General features: G+C 54.4%; 1 protein-coding gene and 1 long non-coding RNA gene across 5 annotated transcripts; one reads left to right on the forward strand and one right to left on the reverse strand.

Moving 5' to 3' along the window:
• Nucleotides 1-3058: 3058 nt before the first annotated feature.
• Nucleotides 3059-4011, reverse strand: LOC133075354 (uncharacterized). The gene is made up of 2 exons (XR_009697352.1): nucleotides 3819-4011; nucleotides 3059-3719 (listed from the first exon to the last, which is right to left on the reverse strand). It is a non-coding gene; the product is annotated as an uncharacterized LOC133075354 (long non-coding RNA).
• A 795-nt stretch (nucleotides 4012-4806) lies between these two features.
• MSI1 (musashi RNA binding protein 1) lies at nucleotides 4807-26024 on the forward strand. 4 transcript variants are annotated; one of them, XM_061169544.1, is made up of 15 exons: nucleotides 4807-4919; nucleotides 5089-5129; nucleotides 5692-5773; nucleotides 5872-5956; nucleotides 8838-8879; nucleotides 10354-10446; nucleotides 14043-14091; nucleotides 15256-15338; nucleotides 15830-15947; nucleotides 18508-18588; nucleotides 19793-19849; nucleotides 22649-22717; nucleotides 23518-23705; nucleotides 24158-24221; nucleotides 25543-26024. In XM_061169544.1, exons 1-14 carry the CDS (start codon nucleotides 4861-4863, stop codon nucleotides 24197-24199), a joined length of 1089 nt encoding a protein of 362 aa, XP_061025527.1. In that variant the 5' UTR covers nucleotides 4807-4860; the 3' UTR covers nucleotides 24200-24221; nucleotides 25543-26024. The 4 variants fall into 4 exon arrangements, with proteins under 4 accessions (XP_061025527.1, XP_061025524.1, XP_061025525.1 ...); XM_061169541.1 differs by having other exon boundaries at nucleotides 23551-23705; XM_061169542.1 differs by lacking the exon at nucleotides 19793-19849.
• The last annotated feature ends 225 nt before the right edge of the window (nucleotides 26025-26249 follow it).

Consider the following 26249-nt stretch of genomic DNA (forward strand, 5'->3'; position numbering starts at 1 on the left):
ATCCTTACTAACACTTGGTATTATCTATCTTTCTGATTATAGTTATCTCAGTGGGTATGAAGTGATATCTCATTTTGGCTTTGATTTGCACTTTCTTGATGGCTAGTGACGTTGAGCATTGTTTCAGGTGCTTATTGGCCACTTACATATCTTCTTTGGAGAAATGTCTATTCAGATCCTTCGCTCATTTTTTTAAACTTTATTTATTTTTATTTATTTATTTTTGGCTGCACAGGGTCTTCGTTTCTGTGCGCAGGCTTTCTCTAGTTGCAGCAAGTGGGGGCTACTCTTCGTTGCGGTGCACGGGCTTCTCGTTGCGGTGGCTTCTCTGTTTTGGAGCATGGGCTCTAGGTGTGCGGGATTCAGTAGTTGTGGCACACGGGCTCTGTAGTTGTGGCTTGCAGGCTCAGTAGTTGTGGCACACAGGCTTAGTTGCTCCGCGGCATGTGTTATCTTCCCGGACCAGGGCTTGAACCCGTGTCGCCTGCATTGGCAGGCGGATTCTTAACCACTGCACCACCAGGGAAGTACCCCTTTGCTCATGTTTAATTGAGTTATTTATCTTTTTATTATTGAGTTGTATGACTTCTTTATATATTCTAGATACAAGTCCCTTATCAAATATATGATTTGCAAAATTTTTCTCCTATTCTTTGGGTTGTTTTTTTCACTTTCTTGATGGTGTCCTTTGAAGCACAGATGTTTTAATTTTAATGGTGTCCAACTGATCTATCTTTCTTTTTCCAGTTTTAGGTCTTTGCACCATTTTGAGTTGGCTTTTGTATGCGGTGTGAGGTAGAGGTACCACTTAATTCTTTTGCATGTGGTTATCCAGTTGAAGAGACTGTTCTTCTCCCATTGAATTGTGTTCATACTCTTATCAAAAAATCAGTTGATTGTAAATGTGAGGGTTTATTTCTGGACTCTCAATTCTATTCTATTGATCTATATGTACATCCTTATGCCAGTTCCACACTGTCCTGAAGAGAACTGAATCTTAACTGGACCAAGTTAACTGGACCTGGGAATGCACAGTCACGGTGTCTCCTTACCTCTCCACAGTGCTTCAGAATTTCTAAGGTGTTTTCATATGCATGATCTCACTTAAGTCTTGCAGCAACTCTGAGAGTAAGTGGAAGTCCAGAAGGCTGAGTGGCAAATCCCTAGACTCACCCATCCAGAAACAGTGGTGGTTCCAGGACCAACCTATGGATCCTTTGACTCTTGGTCAAGTGCTCTCATTACCCCCAGCCAATTGCCTGCTGGTCGAGTCCAGGAATTTGGGAAAAGTAAAAAGTATAGAGAGAAATTAGGGCAAAAATGGGGGGAAGGGTATAAAACAGACTGATTATAAATGTTTGGCTCCTAATCAGCTTACGGTAAATTTTCCGTTCTCCTGCATGGACAAGAAATGGGATGTTCTGGGTAATCCAGTGTTTTGCTTGGGCATTGCATTTTCAAAGAGTGAGAACACAGTGAAATACTCTCAACACCAAAACCACACAGGCTGTAATTTAATCTTTAATTTTGTTATTGTTGTCATTCTAGAAGACTCTTTAGTATATTTTAAAGCAGTGTTTCTTCAAGAGTGGTCCAAGGAAAACCTCAGCTATCAGCATCATCAGATAGAGGTGCTTGTTTAAAAATGCAGTTTTCAGAGCCCCCGTCTACTGAAAATCACTGGGTGATTTTTTTTAATGCACGTTAAAGTTTGGGAACCACTGTTTTAGAGCAGGGGAAATCAAATTATGAATATCAATTATCATTGCACTTAAGAGATGCAGAAATTCTGCTTAAATGAGAGTTCTGGATAACAGATTAATGGACCTCATTTCCTTCAATTCTTTGCTGAAACATCACCCTCCCTGTGAGAACTTTCCTGATTTAAAATTGCTTATCACCCTCTCCCCCATGCCTCCCACCCTCCCTAGCCCCCTTCCTTCTCCCCAGCGCTTACCAACATGTAACTGACAAATCACTAATTTATTTATCTATTTATTTATTATCTGACTCCTGTCTCTAGTAAGCAAGTTTCGCCAAGGTAGGTGGTAGGAATATAGCACCTAAGACAGTGTCTGGTAGGTAGAAAGTGTTCAATAAATATTTGTGGAATGAATGAATGTGCCAAGTTGCATCTTGGTGCTTGGGCGGAATGTCATTTGCCCACTGTATTTCTCGAAAGGATTTTTTAAAGTATAAAGCAATTTATGCTTTAATTCTCTCAGTGATTTTCAGGGTGTGTCATACAAGAGAGAAAGAGCTGGAACCGAATCCTCTAATCTCCTAATTCTGGGGTTTGGGCCAGTTGCTCTAAAGATTGTTTTTTCTTAATACCACTGAGATCTTCAATTTACTGCGAGGATCATCCATTTACAGCTGCATTGTCCTGTGAGGGTTACCTCTAGAAGGACTCCTCACCCCTACTGTGAACAAAGTGGAAGGAAGCAATGAGACTGGGATGAGAACCTGCAGTGAGAACCTGCAGTGGGAGGGGACTTCTGTAAATTCACCCCACACGTGACAGGTAGTGACAACAAGTAGAAACTTCCTCCTCTGAGGTCCTGCATGAGGATGCTAATAAATGGTTCCTAACTCACTGGGCTTGGCTGGCTCTGCACAAATGACCCTTACCCGTTCCCTACCCTCCCAAGAGCACCAGCACCAAAATCGATGCTCATGGGCGCTTTGGGGCTCCCTCCTCCCCGCACCTCCCCACTGGCCCCATTTTACACACAGGAAGCCTGAAATTTAGACCCAGGAGTGATCAGTTCCCTAACACCGGAGGTGCTCTTTGCTGACCCTTATCCGTGTCTCTCCCAGGACACACCTGATGTCCCAGCTTGTATTAAGATGGTGAGAAATACCCTGTGTGGGGTGCCCCCCACCCCCAGTCCAGGGGATTCTGAGAAATTGTGAGACCAATCAGATGATAAAAACAGGAAAAAGCAAGTTTGTTTCTAGTGTTATGCACACAGAGTGGCAGGATATACCTGCTGAGTGTTCCCAGAAGGTCCCTGAGGAAACCATTAACCTGAGTCTCTCCTGTTCTTCTACTAGAGGTGGCTGGGGTGGGGTGGGGGCAGGGAAAATATACTGAGAGGAGGGGGATGGGCATCCTTCCAGAGGTCAGGGTTACGTTGCCCGGAGCTCCTGCACACGTTAATAAAAGGTGGCTAACTTGAGGATGGAGGTCAAGGTGAGCAAGGGGCTTGTCATCAGGGATTGTCACTGGGTTACACAGAGTGGATTGAAGAGTGGGGGGGGAAGGAGTGGGAGGTGAGTTGGGAGGGAGGGGTTTGTGTGGCACTGAGACACCCAGCAGCGTTGGGGATTTGGGGAGGAGTGGCTGCCTTAGCCTCTGACTTTGACCCTTTCTTGGCTGGTTTCAGCCAAGGAATTGAGGAGAGGATATGGATTTGGAGAGGTGGCGGATAGGGAGAGTGGCCTGGGTCCAGAGGTGATCCAGCATGGACTTCCTCGGGGTTCCCAGGCTAGAGGAGGGAGTTTAAGGGGTGGATGAGATGGCCCCCAGGAGCCTGGGGCAAAAGCACTGGAGGATCTCAGAGACCCAGAAGATTGGGGTGTGGGGAGAAGGAAGACGGGAAGGCGTTTGCCTCCATGGGAGTACTCTAAATTGAGACGGACCGAGAGAAGTAACTCCAAACGCAGTGGGTAGGCAGCCTAGGTTCTTCCAATCCGATGGAGTGGGGCTTAGAACTCTGCAAAAAAAAAAGGGGGGGGGGTCATTCAGAGGGGAAGGCGCACAGCTGAGCCATCGGGCTCCTAACCTGGAAACGGGAGGCTCTGGAGGCGCTGACCTTTCCCCCAGCCTCGGTGGGGAGTTGGGCGGTGAGCCTCTGGAACCTGCTTTCCCGAATCCAGACAGAAGTCCGAGTAGGGCTGACACGAGGGAGCCTGGGAGTGAGGGAAACGGTGGCGACTCCGCACACTGCAGGGGGTTGCGGGCAGCGGCAAACCAAGAACCCGGGCTCGGGGCAGGGGGGTTCTCAACAGACTATAGAGTCCACGGCTGAGGATGGAAAGGATTTGGGGGACCTGAGAGGGATTCTCAGAAAGGGTTGAGGGGAACGGACACGATTTCTACCGCGGTGCTGAATGAAGACTCTCCGCTCGGGACGCGAGGCACCGAGAGGGTTCCCCGCATTGGATATGGGGGATATGGGACACTGGGAGCGGACTGAGGGCCGCTGAGGGGGGAACTCTAAATTAGGTTCGGCGGAAACTGGGGGCTCGGAGGGTGATTCTTGCTCGGACTGGGGGAATGGAGGGATCCTCACCAGTTGGAACGTGAGGTGATTGGGGGTCTATCTCCCTCCCGACCCAGGGAGATTGGGGACCTCTTAGATTCTGGATAGCGGGGACCTGAGAAGGAGGACTGGGGGGCCCCAGATCCGGAACCGAGCTACCTTGAAGGCACCGGGAAGCGCTTCATTCCGAGAGGGCGTTCCCGCGGCCCGGCCCCCGTGCCGGGGTGGATGGGGGGTGCGGCCGCGCCCAGGTCCCGGCCCGCCTCGGGATTCGGGGTCTCTCTCGCCCTCGGGGACCCGGGAGCCCGGCGGGAGCGGGGTCCCGGCGCCGCCGCCTCCGCGGGCGCCCGGGCGGACCGGCGAGCGCTGGGATTTATGCTCGCAGGGCGGCGGGGGGAGGAGCCGGCAGGTCGGCCCCCGGCGGGCCCTCCCCTCGGCCGTCCCCGCCCGCCCGCCCGAGCGGGGTCGGGGGAGGGGGCAGCATGGCCTGTCCGTCCGGCCCCCTTCGCCGCGCTCCTCATCTGCCCCGCGCCGAGCGCTGCCGCCGCCGCCGCCGCCGCCGCTCCGCTGCCCGCGCCGCCCGCGGCTCCCGATGGAGACTGACGCGCCCCAGCCCGGCCTCGCCTCCCCGGACTCGCCGCACGACCCCTGGTACGGCCCGGCCCGGCCCGGCCCGGCCTTACTGGCCCGCGCCCGCCCCGGCCCCGCCAACATGGCCGATCCGGGTCGGGCCGGGCCTCCCCGGGGCCCGGGCCCGCGCCCCCTGCGCCCGGGCGCCCGGCGCTCACGCGGGCCCTTTGTGTCTCTCCTCCTCCCGCAGCAAGATGTTCATCGGGGGACTCAGTTGGCAGACTACGCAGGGTGAGCGAGCCCGGGAGCGCCCGCCGGCCCGGCTGGGCACCCGGGACCCCCCGGCGCCCCGGAACCGGACACCCCAGCCCGGCCCTGCGCCCCGCTGACCCCGGGCGCCTCCGCGCCCTGTTTCGCGCCCCGCCCGTGGACCCCGAGAGCGCAGGGCGATCGGCTAGCGCGCACGGCCCAGCGGGTGGAGGGGAGGAGATGAGGGGTTCAGGGGGCATCGGGGGGTGGGCTGAGCCCCCGGGACCCGCCGGCGGCAGCGCCAACTCCGCTCGCACCTGCGGCTCAAACTTTTGTGAGGCGGCTCCCGGAGCGGCGGGAACCCGGCCGGAGCCGTCCGCCCTCCAGCCCAGCTCGGCCCTCGGCTTCCTGGGGCCCCCAGTGGGCGCCAGGAGGCTCCACGGGAGCCGGGTGAGGACCGGGGGTGGGGGAAGCGGTGGAGAGCGTGCAGCCTGCTTGGCGCGGGGGCGGCCGGGCCGAGCCGGGGTCACTGGGGGCAAAGGACGCGGGAAGGGGGGAAGGGCGCGGGGCGCGGGCTGGTCCGAAGGCGGGTGTGTGGTTACAGAAGGGCTGCGCGAATACTTCGGCCAGTTCGGGGAGGTGAAGGAGTGTCTGGTGATGCGGGACCCCCTGACCAAAAGATCCAGGTGAGCCCCTCACCCCCTCCTCCTGCTCCCGGCTCGCCCCCCTCCGCCGCCACTCACTGCCTTGTAACCATCTGCCTCTCCCTCACTACCGCGCGCAGGGGTTTCGGCTTCGTCACTTTCATGGACCAGGCGGGGGTGGATAAAGTACTGGCGCAATCGCGGCACGAGCTCGACTCCAAAACAGTGAGTGGCCCTCGGGGCTTCGGGGGTCCTTGGGGAGAGGGAGGTCGCTGGAGGAGAGGGTCAGGCCTCTCCCCAGGGGACAGTTGGATGGGGTCCTGAAGGAAGGAGGGAGTTTTCTGAGTAGAAGGGCTGCCACACACTGAAACTTTGTCACTAGAGTTGAGGGGAGACGGAGCAGGAAAATCCCAGGCCAGCTAGGAGATGTTGCATCCCCCCAACCCCTCCAGTACCGGTGAGGGAAGACGCAGCTACCATCCCCTCCCTGTACATACTAATCTTGATGCCTCAGAGAGGAGCTTGGGGTGGGGCTAGGTCCCTCCCCTAGCCCAAATTGGGTGAGTCAGGGCTGCAGTGACCCACCCGTGGCTTCTCCGAACTCTAACTAGTATTTGGCTCCCCCCACCCCATTCCAGACCAATGGCAAAGCATCATTGAATCCCCCTCCCTTCTTCCTTCCCTCCCTCCTCCCCTGACTTTTGGTCAATGAGCTCCTTGCTTTGTGTGGAAGATGTGAACCTGCTTTGCCCATGAAGGGATTTATGAGAAGGGAGCTAGCTTGCCTGGAGACAACCCTTTCCAGCTAGATCTGAGGAGAAGCTGCTTGCTGGGCATTCAAACTCCGGGAACATTTTGCTGCTGTCTCACTGCTCCCCCAGTGTCTTCGGCCCTGCAGGGGGCGCTGGCACAGGCCCCAGCTCAAGGGGAGAGGGAAGAGGAGAAAGCAGAGGAGGGGTTCCTCTGTGATGGGGTGACTGTCTGCCAGGGGGCCGGGACAGTGCGATCTCTCACCACACTCCCCCACTCTCCTCCAGCCCTGGGCCTCCCTGCTTGGGTCAGTCATTGGCTCCTGTTTACCTGCAACAATAGCTGGTTGTGCCCAAGAATTTGTTAAATTACCTCCTGTCCCCAGCTCCTGTTATCTCTGCCCAGTGGCTCCCACTCCTGCTCGCAGTAATGAGCAAATGAGGCCAGGCCTCAACTTTGCCGGCTCTGAAAGGATCTTCTTGGCGCAGACTGAGTGACCCAAGCTGGGAATGGAGAGACAGTGGCCTATTGTTTTGGGTGATTATCTGCTATCAAGCTGCCTGTTCTCCTACCATCCCCTGTCCTCAGAATGCACTGATGGCTTCTGCAGCGCTCAGGAAGCAGAGATTTTGGGGCTGGGGCTGGAGCTGAGGGCGGGGGCATGGAAGATGGATAAGGGGAAGAGAGAGGTGAGGAAGGAGGATGAGACGGGCATCCTTCTGAGATTTGGGACTTGAAAAGGGCAAGGGCTTTGTGTTTGGCATTCTCCAGCCTGGGAAGGGAGGTTTATTGTGGGGAGTCTATTCTGTGTTCTGACTTTCACCTTTTATTTACTTGTTGGGTTTTATGTTGCCCATAAGCTGTGAGTCAGAGTGGAGGTAGGGTGTGTCAGGGATTGGGTGTGCGTGGCTCTGCAGGACATAGCTTGGGTACCATCTCCCCATCAGTGTCTGCACATGGGGACTGTCTGAGGTGTGCTCTGGCAGCCTCCAGGAGAAATAGAAGGACGAACATGTCCATCGAGGTACGAAATCATACCTTCGGACAGGAGAATGGGCAGCTGTGATTATCCCTGGAGCCCCTTGGCATTTGGGGAGAGAGGAGGCATTGCCCAGTGTGGATTTTGGAGGTTCCTTCTCTGTGGGTAGATTCCAGAGGGGGAACCAGGGAGGCTGGCCCTGGTTTGTGCCATTGGGGCAGTGAGGGACCAGAGCCCGTTGCCTAGAACTAGGCTGAGTTTTGAACGGAAGGAACTCTGGGGAAAGATAGATCTTCCCTGCGATTGGCTGGTGAACTTCTGAGTGGTTTCCACCCATGTGAGTGGCAAGAAGCTCTGAAATGACCGGGCCTCATAGATCGTGCATTGATCACAGTGTCTCGTGCTCTGGCTTTTGCTGTTTGTCAGTACGAATATAGTACCCGGGAGTACCCAGGTGCATCTTGCTTTTCCCCTTTGGTTGTTCACAGCCAAGGGCAAAGGTGGCCTGCTGGTAATAGCACCTTTGTTTGTGCAATGAAGGGCAGTTCACAAAGGAATGCTTTCACCTGCATTATCTCATTTGATTCCCTGCAGCTCCCTCTGGGAAAAGTGGGTGCTATTGTCCCCACTTTGCAGATGGGGGAACTGAGGCTCAGAGGGATCAGGCAAGTTACCAAGATCACAGGCTTGGCCAGGGGCCCAAAGTTTCTGAGTTCAAATCCCGTGTTCTTGCGTGTCACCAAACCTGCGCTCTGCTTCACCCCAAGCCGAGCTGTATTATCAGGGAACTGTTTGTTTGCGGCCTCAAGAAGGGCTGTTAGATGTCGATGGTATTGGGAAAACAGAATTGAGTCTACCCTTGGTGGTTTATGAACTCTTATCTTGAAGCCTTTTTCAGGCAAAGAGTGTTTCCATTCACAAGGCTTCCGAAGTCTGGATCGCATACCTCACCTGGACAGGTATCTGTCAGGCAGGAAGGCCCTCGATATACCTGGTGCTGGAAGGAATAACACTTTGTTTACTTTTTTCTGGTTCTTGCTGAGGGCTAGACAACAAGTGCTTTGTAAGCATTACCTCAAATAATCTGCAGACAGCCCTTTGAGGTGGATGTTAGTATTGGTCCATTTTGCTGGTGAGCTCAAGCCTGAGGCTCAGAGAGGTTAAGTAATTTGTGCAAGCTCTCACAGCTGGGAAGCAGTGTAAGTGGGATTCGAACCCAACAGCCTGGCTCTAGGGCCTAAATGCTTAACTGTTACATTTTCCTGCCAGAGGCTGTGGTGGTTTCTGTCACCTCTGTGTCCGGGGATGAGAGAGGTCCTCAGATCTTCAGGCTGAGTGTGATAACCAACGCCCCTCTACCTCTTTCTTCCCTTTCAGATTGATCCCAAGGTGGCCTTTCCTCGGCGAGCACAGCCTAAGGTAGGTATGTGTGTGTCTGGGAGCAGCTCTGTACAACCGGCAGTGATTTTCCCAGCATTCCCTTCTATGGAAGAGGCTTCTGGTTGGAGTGTTAATGGCATGGACTGGGATGGGAGGAGGGACGATTCTTCACGTCCTTGTTCTGTGAATTGCAGACACCATGCATTTTTCCATCTGTTGAGAGAAGGAGGAACCCCTCAGGTGATTCATTGCCCTGTATTTGAAGCCAGTACACTTTGGACCCTGGGTCTAATTCTGACTCTGGAGATCACAGCCTCTGTGCCCAGCACCTCTGGGGGGTCAAACACAGCCCAGACTTACCCTCTGAGGCTGAGCTAAAGTCAGGCCAGGGAGCTACCTCTGACCCCCCAATTACCACCCCCCGCCTCTGGGGTGAGGTGTGTTGGGCTTGCAGAGTGGGAAGGGACCATGATGTCTGTCACCTGTTATCTTTCAAGTTGGGTGACTGTGGCTGCCCTCCCAAGTATTCTTTTTCCCTGGTGCTGTGGCGAGTTTTTCTGGGTGTATGGAAAACAGATTTCTGAGCAGTTGAGCTATACAGAACTCAAAACTTTTGGTGCAGGACAGGGGCCTATTCCAGGGCCCAGGGCAACTAGCCACATCTTAATTTTTAAGCAGTCGAAAACAGGAGACAGGCGGAAGGCTGACTACAGTACAGAGATCAAGACCCCTGAGACTGCTGATTTATCATGTGTCCTGGGACTAGGTCCCTCTCCAGAAGATCTCAATTCCCCCTTTGCAAGGGGTTGGTGGGAACTAGGATGCTTTAAGATTTTGAGTCATGGCGCCCAGCTCCTGCCACAGCAAAGGGAGAGAGGCAGGTTTTAGGAGACAGGAAAAGGGCATCACTGGGAGAGTCCAGCAGAGGGCCTGAAAGCAATTATGAAGCAGGTATTTGAAGGAAGCCGCACCAGGGAGCACATGGTCGGAATTGGGTTAATTCCATTAAGCAGTTTGGTGACAGAAGGTGCTTTAGTGTTAGGATGGGGCTGGGAATTGCCATGGATTAGCCATGCGCTCCTGGGGTAATTAGGACCATGTGTTCTTCCTAAAACAGGGTTGGGGCCACGGGGCAGCCAGAGGTTGGGTTGGGAGGAGGTTGATGAGGAAAATGTCGGTGTTGAGTTCAGGGGGACCCTGGGATGGGCCTTGGCCTCTCCCAGGAGGGGCTGGTGGGGTCTTTGAGGTAGGCTGTAGGTCCGGGTCTCTAAGCCACCCCCTTCCTTACACAGACCCCAGGAAGCGAGCCAGCCAGGGTGTGGGGTACACAGCTGCCCGTTACAGGCCTAGAGGCAGGGGTCCAAGGGGGAGCTCGGGGGGAGGGGGAGCTTCTGAGTAGCTGGGGCCACAGAGAGCTTGTCAGCTGGCGCCCTGGCAGGAGGGCTGGAGCCCCTGCTGGTGGCGGTAGGCCACAGGACTCAGATGCCCACTTTCTCATTCCCTCCCCTAACAGATGGTGACTCGAACGAAGAAGATCTTTGTTGGGGGGCTATCAGTAAACACCACGGTGGAAGACGTGAAGCAGTATTTTGAGCAGTTCGGGAAGGTGGGTCAAAACTGGGGGTGCTGGCTGGGGGGTATGAAAGGCTTGTAGAATTTTGGTCAGTAGCAAGTGGAGTCCAGCCAGGTCATTCCAATTCCTGCAAGAGTTGAAAAGGGGGCTGGGTCCTTTTGTGGGTGAGACTGGGCCAACCCACCGTTCAGGATCCTGGCCTATCTGTGGGCTTCGGACTCTGGACACGTCCCCAGGGAGAGAAGCCACACAGTAGCTGTCCCTGTTGTTGCCCTTCTCCTGCTTATCTTCATTCTCCTGAGGGAGGCTGTGCTCCCGAAGCCAGTTCAATCCAGTCACCCCTTGGCCTCCTGGGAGTTTGCACCTGTCCAGTCCACGGGCGGTTGTACCTTCCCCCACTCCTTCCTGGTGAGGATGATAAGGAAGCAATAAATATGACTCCCAGTTGTACCCAGGACCCTCCTTGCACAGGTGGGAGCTGAGGGGGAGGGTGCCGATCTCTTAGCTATTGCGGAGGGGCTGAAGAGACCACCCCAAATTCCTGATCAGTCCCGGAGGACTGCTTCTTAGCTCTGAGGTGCATGGAGCTTACATTTCTGGGCCATTTAGTCCATGCAGAAGCAGATGTGGTGACATCAGACAATAGGGTGTCCCCAGAAAGGGGAGCAATGTGAACATCAAGGTCCCATGGAGAGATGGCTAGGAGGGGACCAAGTTTTAAGTTTGGGGCTGAAGTAGGGCTGCTGTGCTGAGTGCTGGGGTCCCTGGTCTTTTCTAACGTGAGACAGGCTGCAGGCTGGATCTCACTTTCCCGTCAAGGCTCTTTCAGTTCCCTGTTAGGCAAAGGGCACAGGAGAACGTGGCTTGGGAATGGGATGTGAGCTGGGGACTGGGTGGGTTTCCAGCCCCACCCCTCCGTCTTTAGGGTAGAGGGGGAGAGGGTGGGAGGTCCCCTGGCCAGCGGATGCTGGCGATGCGAGGGCCAGAGGCCTAGGCTCAGGCGCCTCAGCGGGGACCCGGGCACAGGACCCAGGGCAGGTCGGCCGCCTGGGCCCCAGAGGGAAGGGCGCTCCTGGGAAGCAGCAGGCCCCGCTCGGCTCCGGTGGGGTGTCTTTGTGTCTGAGCGCCGAGCATTAGAGCTCGCACTAATCTGATCCAGCAGCTGTGATTGGAGGCCGCCTGCCCCCGGGGCCGGCGTTGCCATGGCAACCGGGCCCCAGGAGAAGCCGTCAGCGGCCGCGTCTTTTGTTCGGGCCTAAATCGGCGTTGGCATGTGAAACCGGCCCGGGGAGGCCAGGGGGAGCTGGAGAATAGGCTGCCAGGGAGCGAGGGGGACAGCCGGGAATGCCAAGGGCCCCGCGGCGGGGGGCCTCCCGCCCGGATCGAGGGGCCGCCGCCGAGGGGGGAACAATGGTCAGCCGCCATGGCTGCCACTCAGGCTTAGCGGCCGCCGAACTTGGCGGCTCCCACTGGTCAGCAGGCCTCGGCCGTCTCCCCTCCCCCCGCCCGAGCCCCCCTGCCCCTGGGTTCCCATGGAGACCAAAGCCTATTAAGGACACTGGGCTGGGAGCCTCTCTCCCCTCAGCTGGCCCCAGGAGGGGGACACTGGTAGGGGTCCTCTGGACCCCCAGCCACTTTCCTTGCTCTGTGCCCTGGCCTCAACCCCGGTGCCCCAGTCTGGGTCTGTCCAGCCAAGGCCCAGGTTGAAGGGTCTGGGGGGCCAGGGCTGGTAGAGTGGGAAGGTTGGGTGGAGGAAGGGCTGTGGATTTGGGCTGAATCAGTTATGGGTCCGGCAGGAACTCAAAGCTGCAGGATGGGGGAGGAGGGTGTGGCTGGTTCATCTACTCATTCGTTCAAAAAATAATCACAGTAGCACAAGTCCAGGTGCTCAGTAGGGTGGTCATGGTCATAACTGACACAGGCACTGTCTTCATGGAACCTTCAAAGCCAGTGGTGTCCAGCTGTTCTGTCTCTAGCTTTGCCACCCTCCCCCATGTGACTGTGGGTAAGCCCCTCTATAATAAAAGTAATAATAATAATAATAATAATGGCTGTTATTCATTAAGCACTTACTGTATCCCAGGTACTGTGAGTTAAGAGTGTTACATGCACTATCTCATTTAACTCCTCCCTATAAGACACTGTTTATACCCATTTTACAGATGAAGAACTTGAATCATAGAGACATAAAGCTGCTTGCCAAGCTTACTTTCCAATTCCAGCCTGTCCTACTCAAAGCTTGTGCTTCTATCACAAGCCTCCTTTCCGGGTTTCTCTTTTCCCTGTGCTAAACATGCATTGTCCATCCAGTTTGGATGGTCTAGCTAATTTGGGATGTGGGCTCAGAATGGGTCCATAGCATGGGAGTTAGGGTGGCACTGTGCTGCAGGGCCCTGGGGCAGGAGGCTTCTTGGGAAGGGAGATGTAATTTCCCCCTGAGACTCTCCAGGGATCCAGCTGCCTCCTGGCTCAGTGGAGGTGGGGTGGGGGGTATGTGTGTCCTGGTTCTCCCAGGGGAAAGTCAGGGGCCCAGTGCCGCTTGGTGCCTAAGAAGAACTGGAGGACCACCCAGTTCAGGGGCTGCCCTTTCCACTTTAACAAGGCAGATGACGGCCTGGAAAGAGAGCAAAGGAGAGTGGGGAAGAGGCTGTGCCCCAAGGCCTCAGGAAGTTTTCCTTTATCCCTTGGGTGTCTGACCATTTGGGGGAGGGTCAGCAGCTGGAGTGGGATGTGGAGGGGGGAGAGGCAGTATCAGAGGCAGCCCTTGATTTCCACCGAGGATGAATCAGACCTTAGCTTAACCCCATGAGACAGCTGACACTGGCTGAAGAATTAAGAGGGCAAGGAGGGAAGCAGCAGATGTAGGCAAAGGGAAGCTGGGACTGCAGAAGGGAAGCGAAGGACTTTGGCTGTCCATGTATCCAAGAGGATGCCTTGAGGGAGTAGCAAGAAGAGAAGACTGGAGTCCAAGGGATGGGGGATAATGTAGACCCTCCTCCTTCCTCCACCCCTTTCCCCTCCCCCAGTCAGTGGGAGGCAAGAAGCCCAGGCACTGAACTCTACTTGCTTTAATTACAGCCTCTAGCAAAAGGAAACCTCAATTAGAGGAAAAGATCCGTACCATGAGAGGGGAGTTGGGTCTGGATGGAGTGGCTGCTGTCCTCCTGGCCTTTTGCAAAAAGGAAAGAGGTTTTCACTTCCCCACCTCATATCTTACTACTATATTTTCCCCTCTAGCACCCATTCTATGCCTCCTCCTCCCAGGTTTGATCTGGGATTTGCTGGGTGACCTTGTGTAGGAGACTTCATGTCTCTGAGCCCATTTCCTTATCTACAAAATGAGGATCTTACCATGCAAGGAATATGGAGGAGAGGATGGTGGGGCAAAGTGCCAAGCATATATTTGGTGCTTAATATGTTCAGGCTGGCCCGTTGAGATTTTGGGGGTTGAATGGTAGTGCTGTGGCACCCAGTTGGGGTTGCAGATGGAAAGTTGTCCCCTACCCAGGGAGCAGGTTTAAGATAAAGCCTGGACTGGGCAAGAGGGGAACGGGTGTCGGAGCCCTTGCTCCTGGGTTGTGGTGGAGGCCCCTGTGTCTTGTGGGTCATCCACGGTAGCTCTGTTTCAGGTGGACGATGCCATGCTGATGTTTGACAAAACCACCAACCGGCACCGAGGTGAGTTTGGCCCCCTCCCCCTTCCCAGGCCAGGCTGGGGGCCTGTGGTCAGCCAGGGGGCTACAGGTCACAGCTGCCCTTTCATCTCGCCTCCTGACATCCTATCCCGGAGGATCTGCATCCTCTCCGGGGCCTGGCCTTACAGAAGGCTTTTGTCCCGCCGTTTCCTGTGCTAGAAACTTGCCGAATTGCAGACACCCGAGAGGAGCAGAGGAGCAGACCTCTCCTCCCCTTGCAGCTGAGCCCTCCACCCCCGCCCCAGCCGGTGTCTGCCCAGCCGGTGTCTGCCTGGGCTTACCTTGTCCCTGGTAACCAGAGCTTAGACCGGGCCACCCCCAGGTCAGGCTGACTCCACAGCCCCGGGCAGTCTGCTCCTGCCACTGCCCCCTCGCCCCACCCATCGGCTGAGCCCAGCCCCCAGGACCCTTGCCCCTGAACCTGTGAGCTTCTGGGCCACCGGGTGTACACTGCCTGGTTGTTTTTCTCCCAAGGGCCTTGCCTTCTGAGAAATCCCATTCCAGCCCCTGGGGCACACCCAGGAGGAGGCGGGGTTGTTTCTCCAGTGCCTTCAGAGCTTTGGGCCTTTTAGCCTGTTTGGGGAGTGGGGTATGTGCTGGTGTGTGTGTGTGTTTTTTTGTCTGTGCATGTGAGGGTGTCTGTGTCTGAATAGTTTTGTAGATCTAGCGTGTCAGAGTAACTGTACATGTACACAGGGGCCTTTATGCATTTGTGAGCACTGGGGAGTGTCTCTGTGATATATGGGTACCTAGGTGTACCATATATCTGTGTAATTGTGTACAAAAATATATTTGTACACGTTCGTGTGCATTTTTTAAAGTATTTGTGTGTGCTCTTTTCCCCTCCTTGGAAAGCATCTGAGGAAGAGAAAAGGCATGTTGAATGTTGTTTGCATCATAGCTCTGCCTCTTTCTAACTTGCTACGTGGTCTTGGGCAAGTCACTTCGCTGAGCCTTGGTTTTCACATCTGTGATTTGGGAGTTGAAACCCTGTCTCATCGGGTAGTTGAGAGGTTGCTAGGCTGGGAACAAAGCTTCTTGTTAACGCTTAGACACTTGCCTGTGAGGGGGGGAGTGGTGTTATTGGTATGACTTGGGGCTGGGTTTTGACCATGAGCCCGGTTCTGAGCCTGCCTTTGCCCTCTAGGGTTCGGCTTTGTCACGTTTGAGAGCGAGGACATCGTGGAGAAAGTGTGTGAAATCCACTTCCACGAAATCAACAACAAAATGGTGAGCCGGGATTGGATGGGGTGGAGGTGCAGAGGGAGACTAGGGCTCCAGGCTGAGCCAGCCAGGGCTGCTTGGAGGTTCTGCAGGCAGGTAGAGGGGCCTCACAGTCAGTGGGGCAGAGCCAATTCTCCCACCCCCTGTAAATCTGGACAGGAAGACAGTGGCCCACAGCTGTGAGAAAGCATGGCTGGTGGGCTCAGAGGGACCCGGGTTGAAATCCTTACTCGGCCGCTTACTAGTCTAGTCATTGGGCAGATGACTTCCCCTCTCTGAGCCTCAGTTTCCTCATCTGTAAAATGAGAGTGGCAGCAGTACCTCCATCATAGGGTTGGTGTAAGCATTCGATGAACTACTGCTTGCAAAGCTGATCTCTAGCACTCTGTGATCCCTCCAGAAATGGTAACCATGAAATTAACAATAAAGAGGCCTGCCAGGGAATAGGAGGGTGACCTGCGTCTATAGGAGGGAATGACTGCCAGGTCTCATTGCAGGTGGAATGTAAGAAAGCTCAGCCAAAAGAGGTGATGTCACCGACTGGCTCGGCCCGGGGGAGGTCTCGAGTCATGCCCTATGGAATGGACGCCTTCATGCTGGGCATCGGCATGCTGGGTATGTGCTAGGCCTGCATCTGCGGCTTCTTCCTGCCTGAAACTGCTCCCGGGGCTACCAGGGGCTGCATGGGTGTTGCATCTCCTCGGTGGTCTGCCCTCCTGTCTGAGTGGTTGGGTAGGAGTGTGGACCGAGGACCTCAGGTCTGCCCGTCCTAATGAAGGTAGGCCGATTTGGTTGTAGGGTGCTGCCCTCTGGTGGTAACCAAAAGAATGGTCCAGCTGCTCCTCATTAATTGGTCCTTCCGTCCATCCGTCCATTCTATTTGTCCACCCATCTGTCCAGTAAACAGTTATTGAGCAACTATAAATGCCAGGCCCTATGCCAGGAATTACAACAGTGACTTTCCTTGGAGCTTTATGGTCTGGCAGGGGAAAAAAATAAGTAAGAACATAAATAAATAGCTTTAGGATGAGAATTATAGGATGCCAAGGGAGCATGGTCATAGCAAAGTTGACCAAGATTTGGAGAAGCTAAGAAGGAAGTCACATTTAAGCTGAGTCTGTGGGTTGAGTAGGAGCTAGTTACGGGAGGGCGGGGAGCAGGGGAGGGAAAAAGTGGTCAGGCAGATGGAACAGCATTTACAGACGCAAAGGCCTCTGGGAAGGTAGAAAGAAGGCTGCTTCTTCTTGTTCATTCAACTAATATTTATTGAGCAGCTTCTGAGAGAGAGGACCTGCCTTCGTGGGGGTTCCCATCAAGTGGGAGACAGAAGTGAATGGGCAGTGTCACCACAGTGATTGGAGGCTGTGGGAGGCCCAAGGAGGCACTTAAATCCACCTGGGGGTCAGGGAGACTCCCTGGAGGAGGTCAAGGTTACCGTGAGCCTTGCAAGTTGAGCACGAATCAGCAGTGCTTGGGACCCACGACCGAGGGTGAAAAGTCTGAGCTGGGCCCCCAGGAAGGTCACAGTCTCCCTGGAGAGACAAGATGTATATACACAGAAAGAGAACAGTACAAGGGGGTCTTTATGCTGGGGATGGGGGACGGGTGCTCTGGGGACTCAGAGGAGGGGGTATAGCATGGGCTAGAGGGTCAGGAGTGGGATCACAGATAGAGGGGGTGAGGAATGTACCCGCCAAGTGGAGCATTGTCTTCTCCTGAAGTTTTTTGTTTTAACTTTTTATTTGGAAGTAATTTCAAATTTTCAGAAGAGTTGGAAAAATAAAGTAGTACAAAGACCATCCATATACCCTTTACCATATTCACCTATCGTTTATATCATACCCATTTTGCTTTTATCATTTTCTCTGTATGTGTATGTGTGTACACACACACACACACACAGTACACTTGTGATTTTTCCCTGAATCATTTGAGGGTAAATTACATGCATTATGGCCCTTTACCCTTAGATAATTCACTGTGTGTTTCCCAAGATTAGGGATGTTCTTTCATGAAACCACATTATAATTATCAATTCATACATTTATACTGATACAATATTTTAATCTAATCTATTATCTATTTTCTGATTTTATCGGTTGATCCCGTAATGTTCTTTATAACTATTTTGTCCTCCAGAACAAGTTCCAGGCTAGAATAAAGTATTGAATTTAGTTGTTCTGTCTCTTTAGCCTCCTGTGGAATATTGAGAAAATTTTCTTTTCAAAGCAATTCATTAGCTGGTTTCACCCCATTTAAAAAGTGGGGGGGGGGCGGAAAAGAAAACCTCTAACCAGTAGTGAGAATTGTGGTTAAGAGACTTGGAGCCAGTCAGATCTGAATTTGAATCCCAATTACACCATTATTACTCACTAGGTGATCTTTCTTTCAAAGCTGCAAATATCTATTATAATATATGTATACTAAGTAGCAGGCACCGTGTTGGTGTTTTGGAGAGACAGAAATAAAAGATGGGGAAGACAGAAAATCAGCACTTAAAGAAATCCTGGGATAAGTTCAGATACTGGTCATCAGTGCTATGAAAGGGAAAAACCAGAGTGACATGATAAATATTGAAAGGGAAAAACCAGGGAGGGTGACATGATGAATACTGTAACTGATGAAAGGGAGGTCTCTTGTGTGATGACCTCTCTGAGGAGGTGACATTTGAGCTGCGTCTTGCACAATGAGAAGGACATAGTTATGTGAAAACCCGGGGAAGAGTGTTCCAGGCAGAGGAATCATCATGTGCAAAGGCCCTGGGGTGGGAAAGAGCTTGGTGAATTTGAGAAACAGCAGGGAGGCCAATGTGGCTGGAGCAAAGTGAGAGAGGGACAGGGTGTATATGAGGACAGGATGGAGGCAGGAGCCAGAGCATGAAGGGCCTTGATAAGAGTTTGGATTATTCTCAGCTAATAAGTGTCACCTCTCTGAGCCTTAGTTTCTCTATCTGTAAAATGGGGCTCCTAATAGTACCTCTTGGGATTCTTATGAGGTTTAAGGAGAGAGTAAAGTGTGCAACAGGCTTTGCACAGGGCTTGGCATGCAGAAGGTATATGGTAAATATGACTGATTATTATTCATGATACAAGGTGGGGAGGGAAATGAGAGGCTCACATCCTTCCCCGCTGAGCTGTAGGTAAGGCATCTGACACTGGTCCCCTTGCCCTATCAGGTTACCCTGGTTTCCAAGCCACGACCTACGCCAGCCGGAGTTATACAGGCCTCGCCCCTGGCTACACCTACCAGTTCCCCGGTAAGTTCTGCCCAGTGTCCCTCTGCTGCCAGCATGTCCCTGGTTCCCGGGCAATCTGACTCCTCACGGGCGGTGTCTGGGGGTGCATGGCATGGGGGAGGTCTGCCTGCTGGAGGCTTGGAAGGAAGGGCATGTCTGAGGAAGGAGCGCCTCTCCCCACCCATCCCCCCCTCCCCTCCCCAGAAGCTGGGGGGGGCTCCCCGTGTGGCCCTGCATGGCACCCCTCCCTCCCAGGCTGATCTCTGCCCGCCTCTTGCCTTTCTCTCCTCCCTACCCGCCTCCGGGGTTGCCACTTCCACCAAAAGGGCATTGGGCTTGTGGGGGCAACCTCCCTGAGGGCCAACATTGGTTGAGTCCTTACGGACTCACCGATAATGACCATGTGCTACGCTGAGCCCCTTTCAAGGCAGACAAGACCTTTGGAGACCCTGAATGCTGAAAAACAATTTAAAAGCAAGATGATCACCACCCTCATTTGTAATTCAAAATAAAAACAACACTAGGCCTTCTCATAAGTGGCGAGAAGCCCAACAAAGTTCTGAGCTTTCCCATGATGACTATTCAATGTTTTTTTTAATATCAAATTTCATATTTTTGCAAGGCTTTTGTTTGTTTGTTTTCTGGTCTTATTTTTCTAGAGGTCCCCTAAGCACTTGCACCTTGGGCAGTCCAGCTTGGAATTCTCTATACACATGTTGTTGTCTAGTCCTGACAGTAATCTCTGGGGGAAGGCATGGTGGTCTCCATCTTCTAGGTGAGGAAATGGGCTCAGAAGGGAAAAGTGACTGCAAAGATGACTCAGCTAGAAAGTGGCAGAGCTGCTCTAGGGTCATCGCTTCCCATCAACGCTACCTTCCCAGCTCCTCCCCGCCCCCCAAAGAAAATAGGAGGAAAGATGGATTCTGGGAGATATTTTAGTGCTATTTCAAGACTTTTAAGAAAAACAGCGGGAACAGAAGCTCCAGCATCGCCCGGTGCCCAGGGTATAGGTGGCAACTCTGCCCACTCTGTCTCCCTTCTCTGTGACTGTGTCTCCTTCCCCACCCTTGCCTGCTGGGGACCGTGCTCTCCCCATCCCCAGCTCTCGGGTCCTGTGCATGGCCTGTCCCCCCACCCAGTGTCCCTGTGGGTGCATTTGTCCTCCCTGGGCCATGCCCAAGAGGCCTCCCTGCATCTTCCTAAGCTGTTTTACGTTTCATTTTAGAATTCCGTGTAGAGCGGACCCCTCTCCCGAGCGCCCCAGTCCTCCCCGAGCTTACAGGTCAGTCGCTCGGATTTCGTACACCTCACAGGCCACATGGGGAGAAAGAGAATGACCCAGGGACCTTCCCAGGGAAAGCTAGTGGGACCCTTTTCTCCTGCCCTCCAGTCTATGAGGATGCAGCAGACTCGGGCACTGGCCAGTCTGTGTAGCTGCATGGCCCTTAAGGGTGGGGCATAGGGCCAAGCCCAGCAGATGGAGGCGAAGTCACTCATTCATCCATTTGACAAATATTTATCTAACGCCTCCCGTATGCCAAGCACCTTGTAGGCGCTGGGAGCCAGTGGTGAACCAGCCAGGGTCTCAAACTCAGAGCAAAGTGGGCCGGGTGGGGACGTCAGGACATGGCAGTGGGCACGGCTCCACTCAGTGCCAGCCAACCCTGCCGGGAGGGGATGCAGACCCACAACTTACAGATCTTATTTTCCAGGAGAAGCCCAAAACCCAGCTTTCACTTTCAAATGAATTTTTCAGTTATTTTCAAATGTTGGCAACCAATTTCAAATTTTTAAACCACTGCAGGCCAAATGCAACATATTTGAGGGCCGAATCCAGCCCGTTTGCAACTTCTGGGCAAGTAGGTGATGTGCTTGGCCATCCTGAGCCATTTCTCAAGCTGGAGTTTTTACTTGGGCCGGTCAGCTCAGCTCTGGAGCTGGGGCCAGGGCTGAGACCCAGGCCAAGGGCAAGGGGTGGGGCGGTGTGGGTGCAGATGAGGTGGGCTGCAAGGGGTTTCTCTGTTCAACCTGCTTCTCCCCCCACCCCGTCCCCAGACTCCCCCCGAACCTAGCCGTGTGTGGAGGACGTGAGCGTGGATGCTGCTTTAGATGAGACCTTCCTTCCAAGGGATGCTCAGGGGGGCCCCAAAATGGGAGAGGGGAAAGAGGAACCTGGGGTGAAGGAAGGGGAGGGAGTCCTGGTGGTGGGGGTGATAGAGGCTCTTCCCTGAGCAGAGTGAGTGGGGGAGCGAAAAGGGGTCTTTCCTACTCATTTCAGAACTCTTGTGTTGAGGACCTACTGTGTGAGACACTGCCAAGCCCTGGAGGCAAAGCAGGGACCAGACACCCAAGCTCTGATCTGCAGAACTTGTGCTCTAGAGAGAGAGAGAAATACTTATTATACAAATGAGTAATGCTTTACTGCTGTGATAAGAGCATGCTGCATTTGCTTTGAGGAAATGCCTAACTGGGCCCCAGACCAGACCTCAGAGCCCAGCCCTGCCCTTAAAGAACCGAGGGAAGAAATATCCCCTCTGCAGACATTTTGGCCAGGGAGGACGTGGGTTCAAGGCTAAGCAGTTCTTGGAGGTCTGGGGTCCAGACTTTTCCCTCGCCTTCAAGAGACGAGGGTGTTTCCTTCGTGCATTTAATCAATATTTTTTGGGCCAAATGCTGTTCCAGGCAGTGGGGATTCAGCAGGGAAAGAGACAGACGAGACCCCTGCCCTCCTGGAGCTGATAGTCTAGTGGAGGGAGACATGAATAAACAAGTAAATAAACAAGTATCAGATACTTTCTCAAGGTGAGAAGTTCCACAAGGAAAATAAAACAGGGAGATGTGCTAAAGTGTTAGTGACAGGGGTGAGGGGCTGCCTCAGCAGGGGTGGTCAGGGAAGGCTTCTCAGAGGAGGTGACGTCTGAGTGAGAAGGTGCCAACTCTATGAAGACCTTAGGCAAGTTGTCTCCCAGCGGTGCAGGAATGCTATCCTAAACTTTAATCCCCTGGCCCAATGGCCTAGCCAAGGACTTTCAGGGTTGTTTTTCAGGGTCCCTAGTGTCAGGTCCAGTTCAGGGCCAGGGTCACCAAAACAGCCCCCAGGGGCACATCTTGGGATGGGAGAGGGCACATGCAAACTCCCCAGACCCTGGCTCTGGTTGGGATTGTAGCCTCTCAAGGGCTGCAGTGGCAGAGCCAAGCGGCAGGGGGCGCTCACCCCCAGGCCCGAGGGAGCTCCAGGCTCACCCGACCAATTATTTAAGCAGAGGTCCCTCCTAGTACTGTTCCTTCAGCTGACACTTATTAAATACCAACTGTATACAAGGCAGGGTGCTAGGCGCTGCGGAGGTGGGGGGGTGGGGTAGACAGCAAACCAGGGAATAGCCAGATCCCTGTGTCTGAAGAGGGGGTCAGAGAAAAGGGGATGAGGAGACTTGGAGGAAGGAGTGGTCATTTCTGCCTGGGTGGTGGTCAGGGGCCCCTGAAGCAGGGAACTGCGTGCACACGATGTATCGAGGACATGCTCACGGGAGGAGGGGAGCGAAGGGAGCCGGCCAGGCAGCAGAAGGAGCGAAATGGGCTTGTGGCCTGGACTGGAGTCTAGCTTCAGCCGGATCCCACCGGGGGGTGCGGGGGGGATTAATGCACCTCCTGGTCGGTCCCTTGAGGCGACAGCCTGGCTTTTGGTACCCGTGTCAGTCAGTCACTGGCTCCAGTTGACTGGGGTTGGGAAGAGGGACATAATCTCTGTGTACCCCTGGGCTAAGTAGCCCCCGTTCAGCCAAGGGCCCTCCCTGGAGAAGGGGGCAGCTGCAGGCGACGCTCAGAGCAGCTCGGGGGGGGGGGTGCACCACCCGCACCCGCTATGAGGTTTGGTTGTTCAAGTGTGTCCGTCAAGTCCAGGGGAGAAGCTGAGGATCCCTGGGAGGCCATCCTCTCGCCTCCCTTTCTCCAAGGGAGTCTTTCTGCCTGACCCCAGGGCTGCACTGACCCCTCCGAGGTGGGGTAAGGCTGGAGAGGCTCTGCCCTCATCCCCCTCTGCCCCTCAGCCACCACGCTAAAGCGCCCATACCTTTCCTTCCAGCCATTCCTCTCACCGCTTACGGACCCATGGCAGCGGCAGCGGCAGCAGCGGCTGTGGTTCGAGGGACAGGTGAGGGCTTCTGGGGTGCAGGAAGCGAGGGAGGGGGACAGGGGGCAGCGAATTCTAGAGGGGAGGGGAGGCGGCCACTGCCACCCCTTTTCAGAGGGACTCACTTATTCATTCACTCAGCGAATATGAACTGAGCACCTGGCAGGCCGGCCAGGAAGGAGACCGACGTGGTCTCTGCCCTCCAGAGCTTACAGGCTGGTGGGGCATCAGGTATTAAAAAGGCAGTCACACCGAAGGATGGCACTGCCTGCTGGGGTATGTCAGCTGTCAGAGGAGCTCACAGGCCTCTCGGGAAGGCTTCCAGGAGGTTGCACCTCTTAACTTCCCATTTGAAGGCAAACAGGAAGAAAAGTATTCCCAACAGAGGGAAGAGCAGGTGCAAAGGCTTGGAGGCCAGTTAGCATGGGTGGAGTGCAGGAGTGGGGAGTGGGGAGGAGGTGGGAGGAACCGGGTCCTGGGGAGACACTGAACATTTTAAGCAGCAGAGTGATGTCCATTTTAGAAAATGCACGCAGCTGCAGGGTGGGGACAGGTGTGAAGGGGCTCCAGAGGGGAGGGGAGGTCAGTGAAGAGGCTGCTGAGTGGTCAGACAAGAGATGATGGGGGCCCGGGCTGGGGCTTGGGGGGGGCATGGATGGACTCTGGGGGATTTCCGGGCGGCATCCCACATGCCTCTCTGGGTTGTGGGGGTGAGGCGGGGGGGAGGGGCCAAGGTCAGGCTGGGTGGAACAGATTGGAGGGGGTGCTGGGGGGTCACAGCGGGCGCCGGGGCTATCACCGTCTTCTTTCTGGGTTGCCAGGCTCTCACCCCTGGACGATGGCTCCCCCTCCAGGTTCAACTCCCAGCCGCACAGGGGGCTTCCTGGGGACCACCAGCCCGGGCCCCATGGCCGAGCTCTATGGGGCAGCCAACCAGGACTCGGGGGTCAGCAGTTACATCAGCGCTGCCAGCCCCGCCCCCAGCACTGGCTTCGGCCACAGTCTTGGGGTGAGTGGCCGGACGTGGAGGACCCTGAAGTTGAAGGAGGGAGAGGCCTTGTCTGTCTGTGGGGGCAGAAGGGAGGCAAGAGATGACGGATGGAGAGAGTGTCACCAACCAAGGAACAGTGAGGGTTATCATTCAGTCATTCAGTGGACATTTAATGATCTCCTTCTGTATGCCAGGCATTAGATGTGCTCTGGGGATACTGTGCAAATGAGACTCACCATCTCTGCCTGCCTGGAGGCTAGATTCTAGCTCAGGGGTGCCCTACTTTTAACCAGGGTACTGGTTAATGCAGATTCCCAGGCCCTACCCTGGAGAATCTTTTAGTGGGGGAGATACGGGCAGGGCTAGAGAAGGTCTGTGCCTCACCTGGGGCTCCTGTGAGAGACAGAAGGAGCCCCTGGGCTTTCTCTGCTGCCCCCAGGAATCTAGGAGTCAAATTCTTTTCTTTCCAGGGCCCCTTGATTGCCACAGCTTTCACCAATGGGTACCACTGAAGCAGGAGGCAGGTGGCAGGAGGTGAGGAGGCGGGCAGGGGCCTTGGGGTGGGGGTGGCACTGGGAAGGCGAGTACTGGGCAGCCTAGTCTGGGACACGGCCCCCGTCCCTGCCTTCACGGAACCCACAGCCCAGCGAGGAGACAGACCTTCATCCCAGCAGTGGTCAAAGAACAGGAGAAGCGGCTCAGACTGCTCCATAAAGAATGTAAATGATAACAACAATAAGGCAGCACGTGCTGCCTCTCAGGCGAAGATTTTTTTTTTTTCAGCACCCTTTTTTTTTTTAATTTTTGGCTGCGTTGGGTCTTCGTTGCTGCGCGCGGGCTTTCTCTAGTTGCAGCGAGCAGGGGCTGCTCTTCGTTGCGGTGTGGGGGCTTCTCATTGGGGTGGCTTCTCTTGTTGCAGAGCACAGGCTCTAGGAGCTCGGGCTTCAGTAGTTGCAGCACGCGAGCTCAGTAGTTGTGGCTCGCGGGCTCTAGAGCGCAGGCTCAGTAGTTGTGGCGCACGGGCTTAGTTGCTCTGCAGCACGTGGGATCTTCCCGGACCAGGGCTCGAACCCCTGTCCCCTGCCTTGGCAGGCGGATTCTTAACCACTGCGCCACCAGGGAAGTCCCCGAAGATTTTTTAAGATTGATGATGCCCAGCAATGATGAGGGGGGAGGACAATCTGCAAATTGGCCCAGGTTTTCCAAAGGGCGGGTTTATCCAGACTAAACATTCATGCCCTTAACACAACAATTCCACATCTAGGCATTTATTTTTAAAACTACAAATAACTGAAATGCCCATCAACAGGAGAGCAGTTAAACAAACTGCATGCATACAGTGGAGTATTACTCAGCTGGTAAAACAGGATACCATCAACGTATATGCGTATACAGAGAGTGAGGGGACGGGAGGACCCTGCACACACAGTCATCATGCTGTGTATGGTGGGGCACTATGTGACCCAGTGACATTTCCTTTGTTCATTCATTCATTCATTCAAACAACTATTTATTGAGCACTATTCCAGAAAAGGGGGATGTAGAAGACAAACAAGGCCCCTCTCTCACTTTACAGACAAAAATCAAGTGAGCAAGTGAGATCATTCCAAACTGTGTGTGAGGGGTTTACCTACTTTAGGGGTTCAGAGGGCATCTCTGAGAAGGTTTGAACAAATCCAGCCATTCAAAAATCTATGGGAAAGAGGGTTCCAAACGGAACAGAAAATGCGAAGTGTACGAACAAAGCTTGCCTAGGAGGGGATTAGGGGAAGAGGCCTGCAGGAGGACACCTGTGTTCTGTGGGCCGCAGAGAGGTGCGGGGGCAGCACGCCCATAACCTGCCGCTGTGTTCCAGCGCCCCGGCCTGCAGCTGACTGAGGACCACGAGTGAGCCAGCAAGGGGGCGGGGACACCTCAGCCGCAGCCGCCTTCCCCTCCCCCGCAGCGACTCGGACGCGACTGCCTGTCCCCCCCTCCCCCGCCCCGGGCCCCGGCCCCCGGCCCCTGCCCTGCTGCCCGCCCCCGCCGGACATCCATCGTCTGGCTCCCCTACTAACCTCCCCCTCTTCCCCAGCCTCCCCTGTCCTGCCCTGCCCGCTTTTATTTATTTTGGATTAGCCAGTTGCCCCCCACCGCCCCTGGTTCTCCCCTCCCCTGTCGGGTCTGCACCCCGCTCTCCTTGCCGCGCCCCCCTAGGACTCCCGAGAAGGCTTTTGTATTTGTGCATAGCTAGAGTGAGGGCGGAGGGGGCCCGTTACAGGCCGCAGCCACAACCCTGGTTTTTTATTCCGATTTTCCCTCTTTTTCTCTTTACTTTTTTTTTTTTTTTTTTTTTTTTTTAAAGAAACCGTTTTTTAAAACTATTTCTAGGTTTGTGAATGTGAAGCCCCAGGCCGCAGGGGGCAAGGGGCCAGGTGCCCCCCCCCACCAGCTGAGAACAAAATGTCTATGTGGGTGCGGGCCCCTGGCCAACTCCCTCCAGCCCTGGAGAGGACAGGGCTGCGTAGGCCAGGCCGAGCCCCTGGAACCATCCCGTCCTGTATCATATGTAAATACTGTGAG

Source organism: Eubalaena glacialis, chromosome 15 (genome assembly GCF_028564815.1).
Source record: "Eubalaena glacialis isolate mEubGla1 chromosome 15, mEubGla1.1.hap2.+ XY, whole genome shotgun sequence".
Taxonomy (NCBI): Eukaryota; Metazoa; Chordata; class Mammalia; order Artiodactyla; family Balaenidae; genus Eubalaena; species Eubalaena glacialis.

What these genes read in the sequence shown, in the direction of transcription:
- MSI1 (XM_061169544.1), top strand. Translation starts at nt 4,861, where the DNA reads ATGGAGACTGACGCGCCCCAGCCCGGCCTCGCCTCCCCGGACTCGCCG. An exon ending in GACTCGCCGCACGACCCCTG is followed by an intron (nt 4,920 to 5,088) that starts GTACGGCCCGGC and finishes CTCCTCCCGCAG; the next exon opens with CAAGATGTTCATCGGGGGAC. An exon ending in GCTTCGGCCACAGTCTTGGG is followed by an intron (nt 23,706 to 24,157) that starts GTGAGTGGCCGG and finishes TTTTCTTTCCAG; the next exon opens with GGCCCCTTGATTGCCACAGC.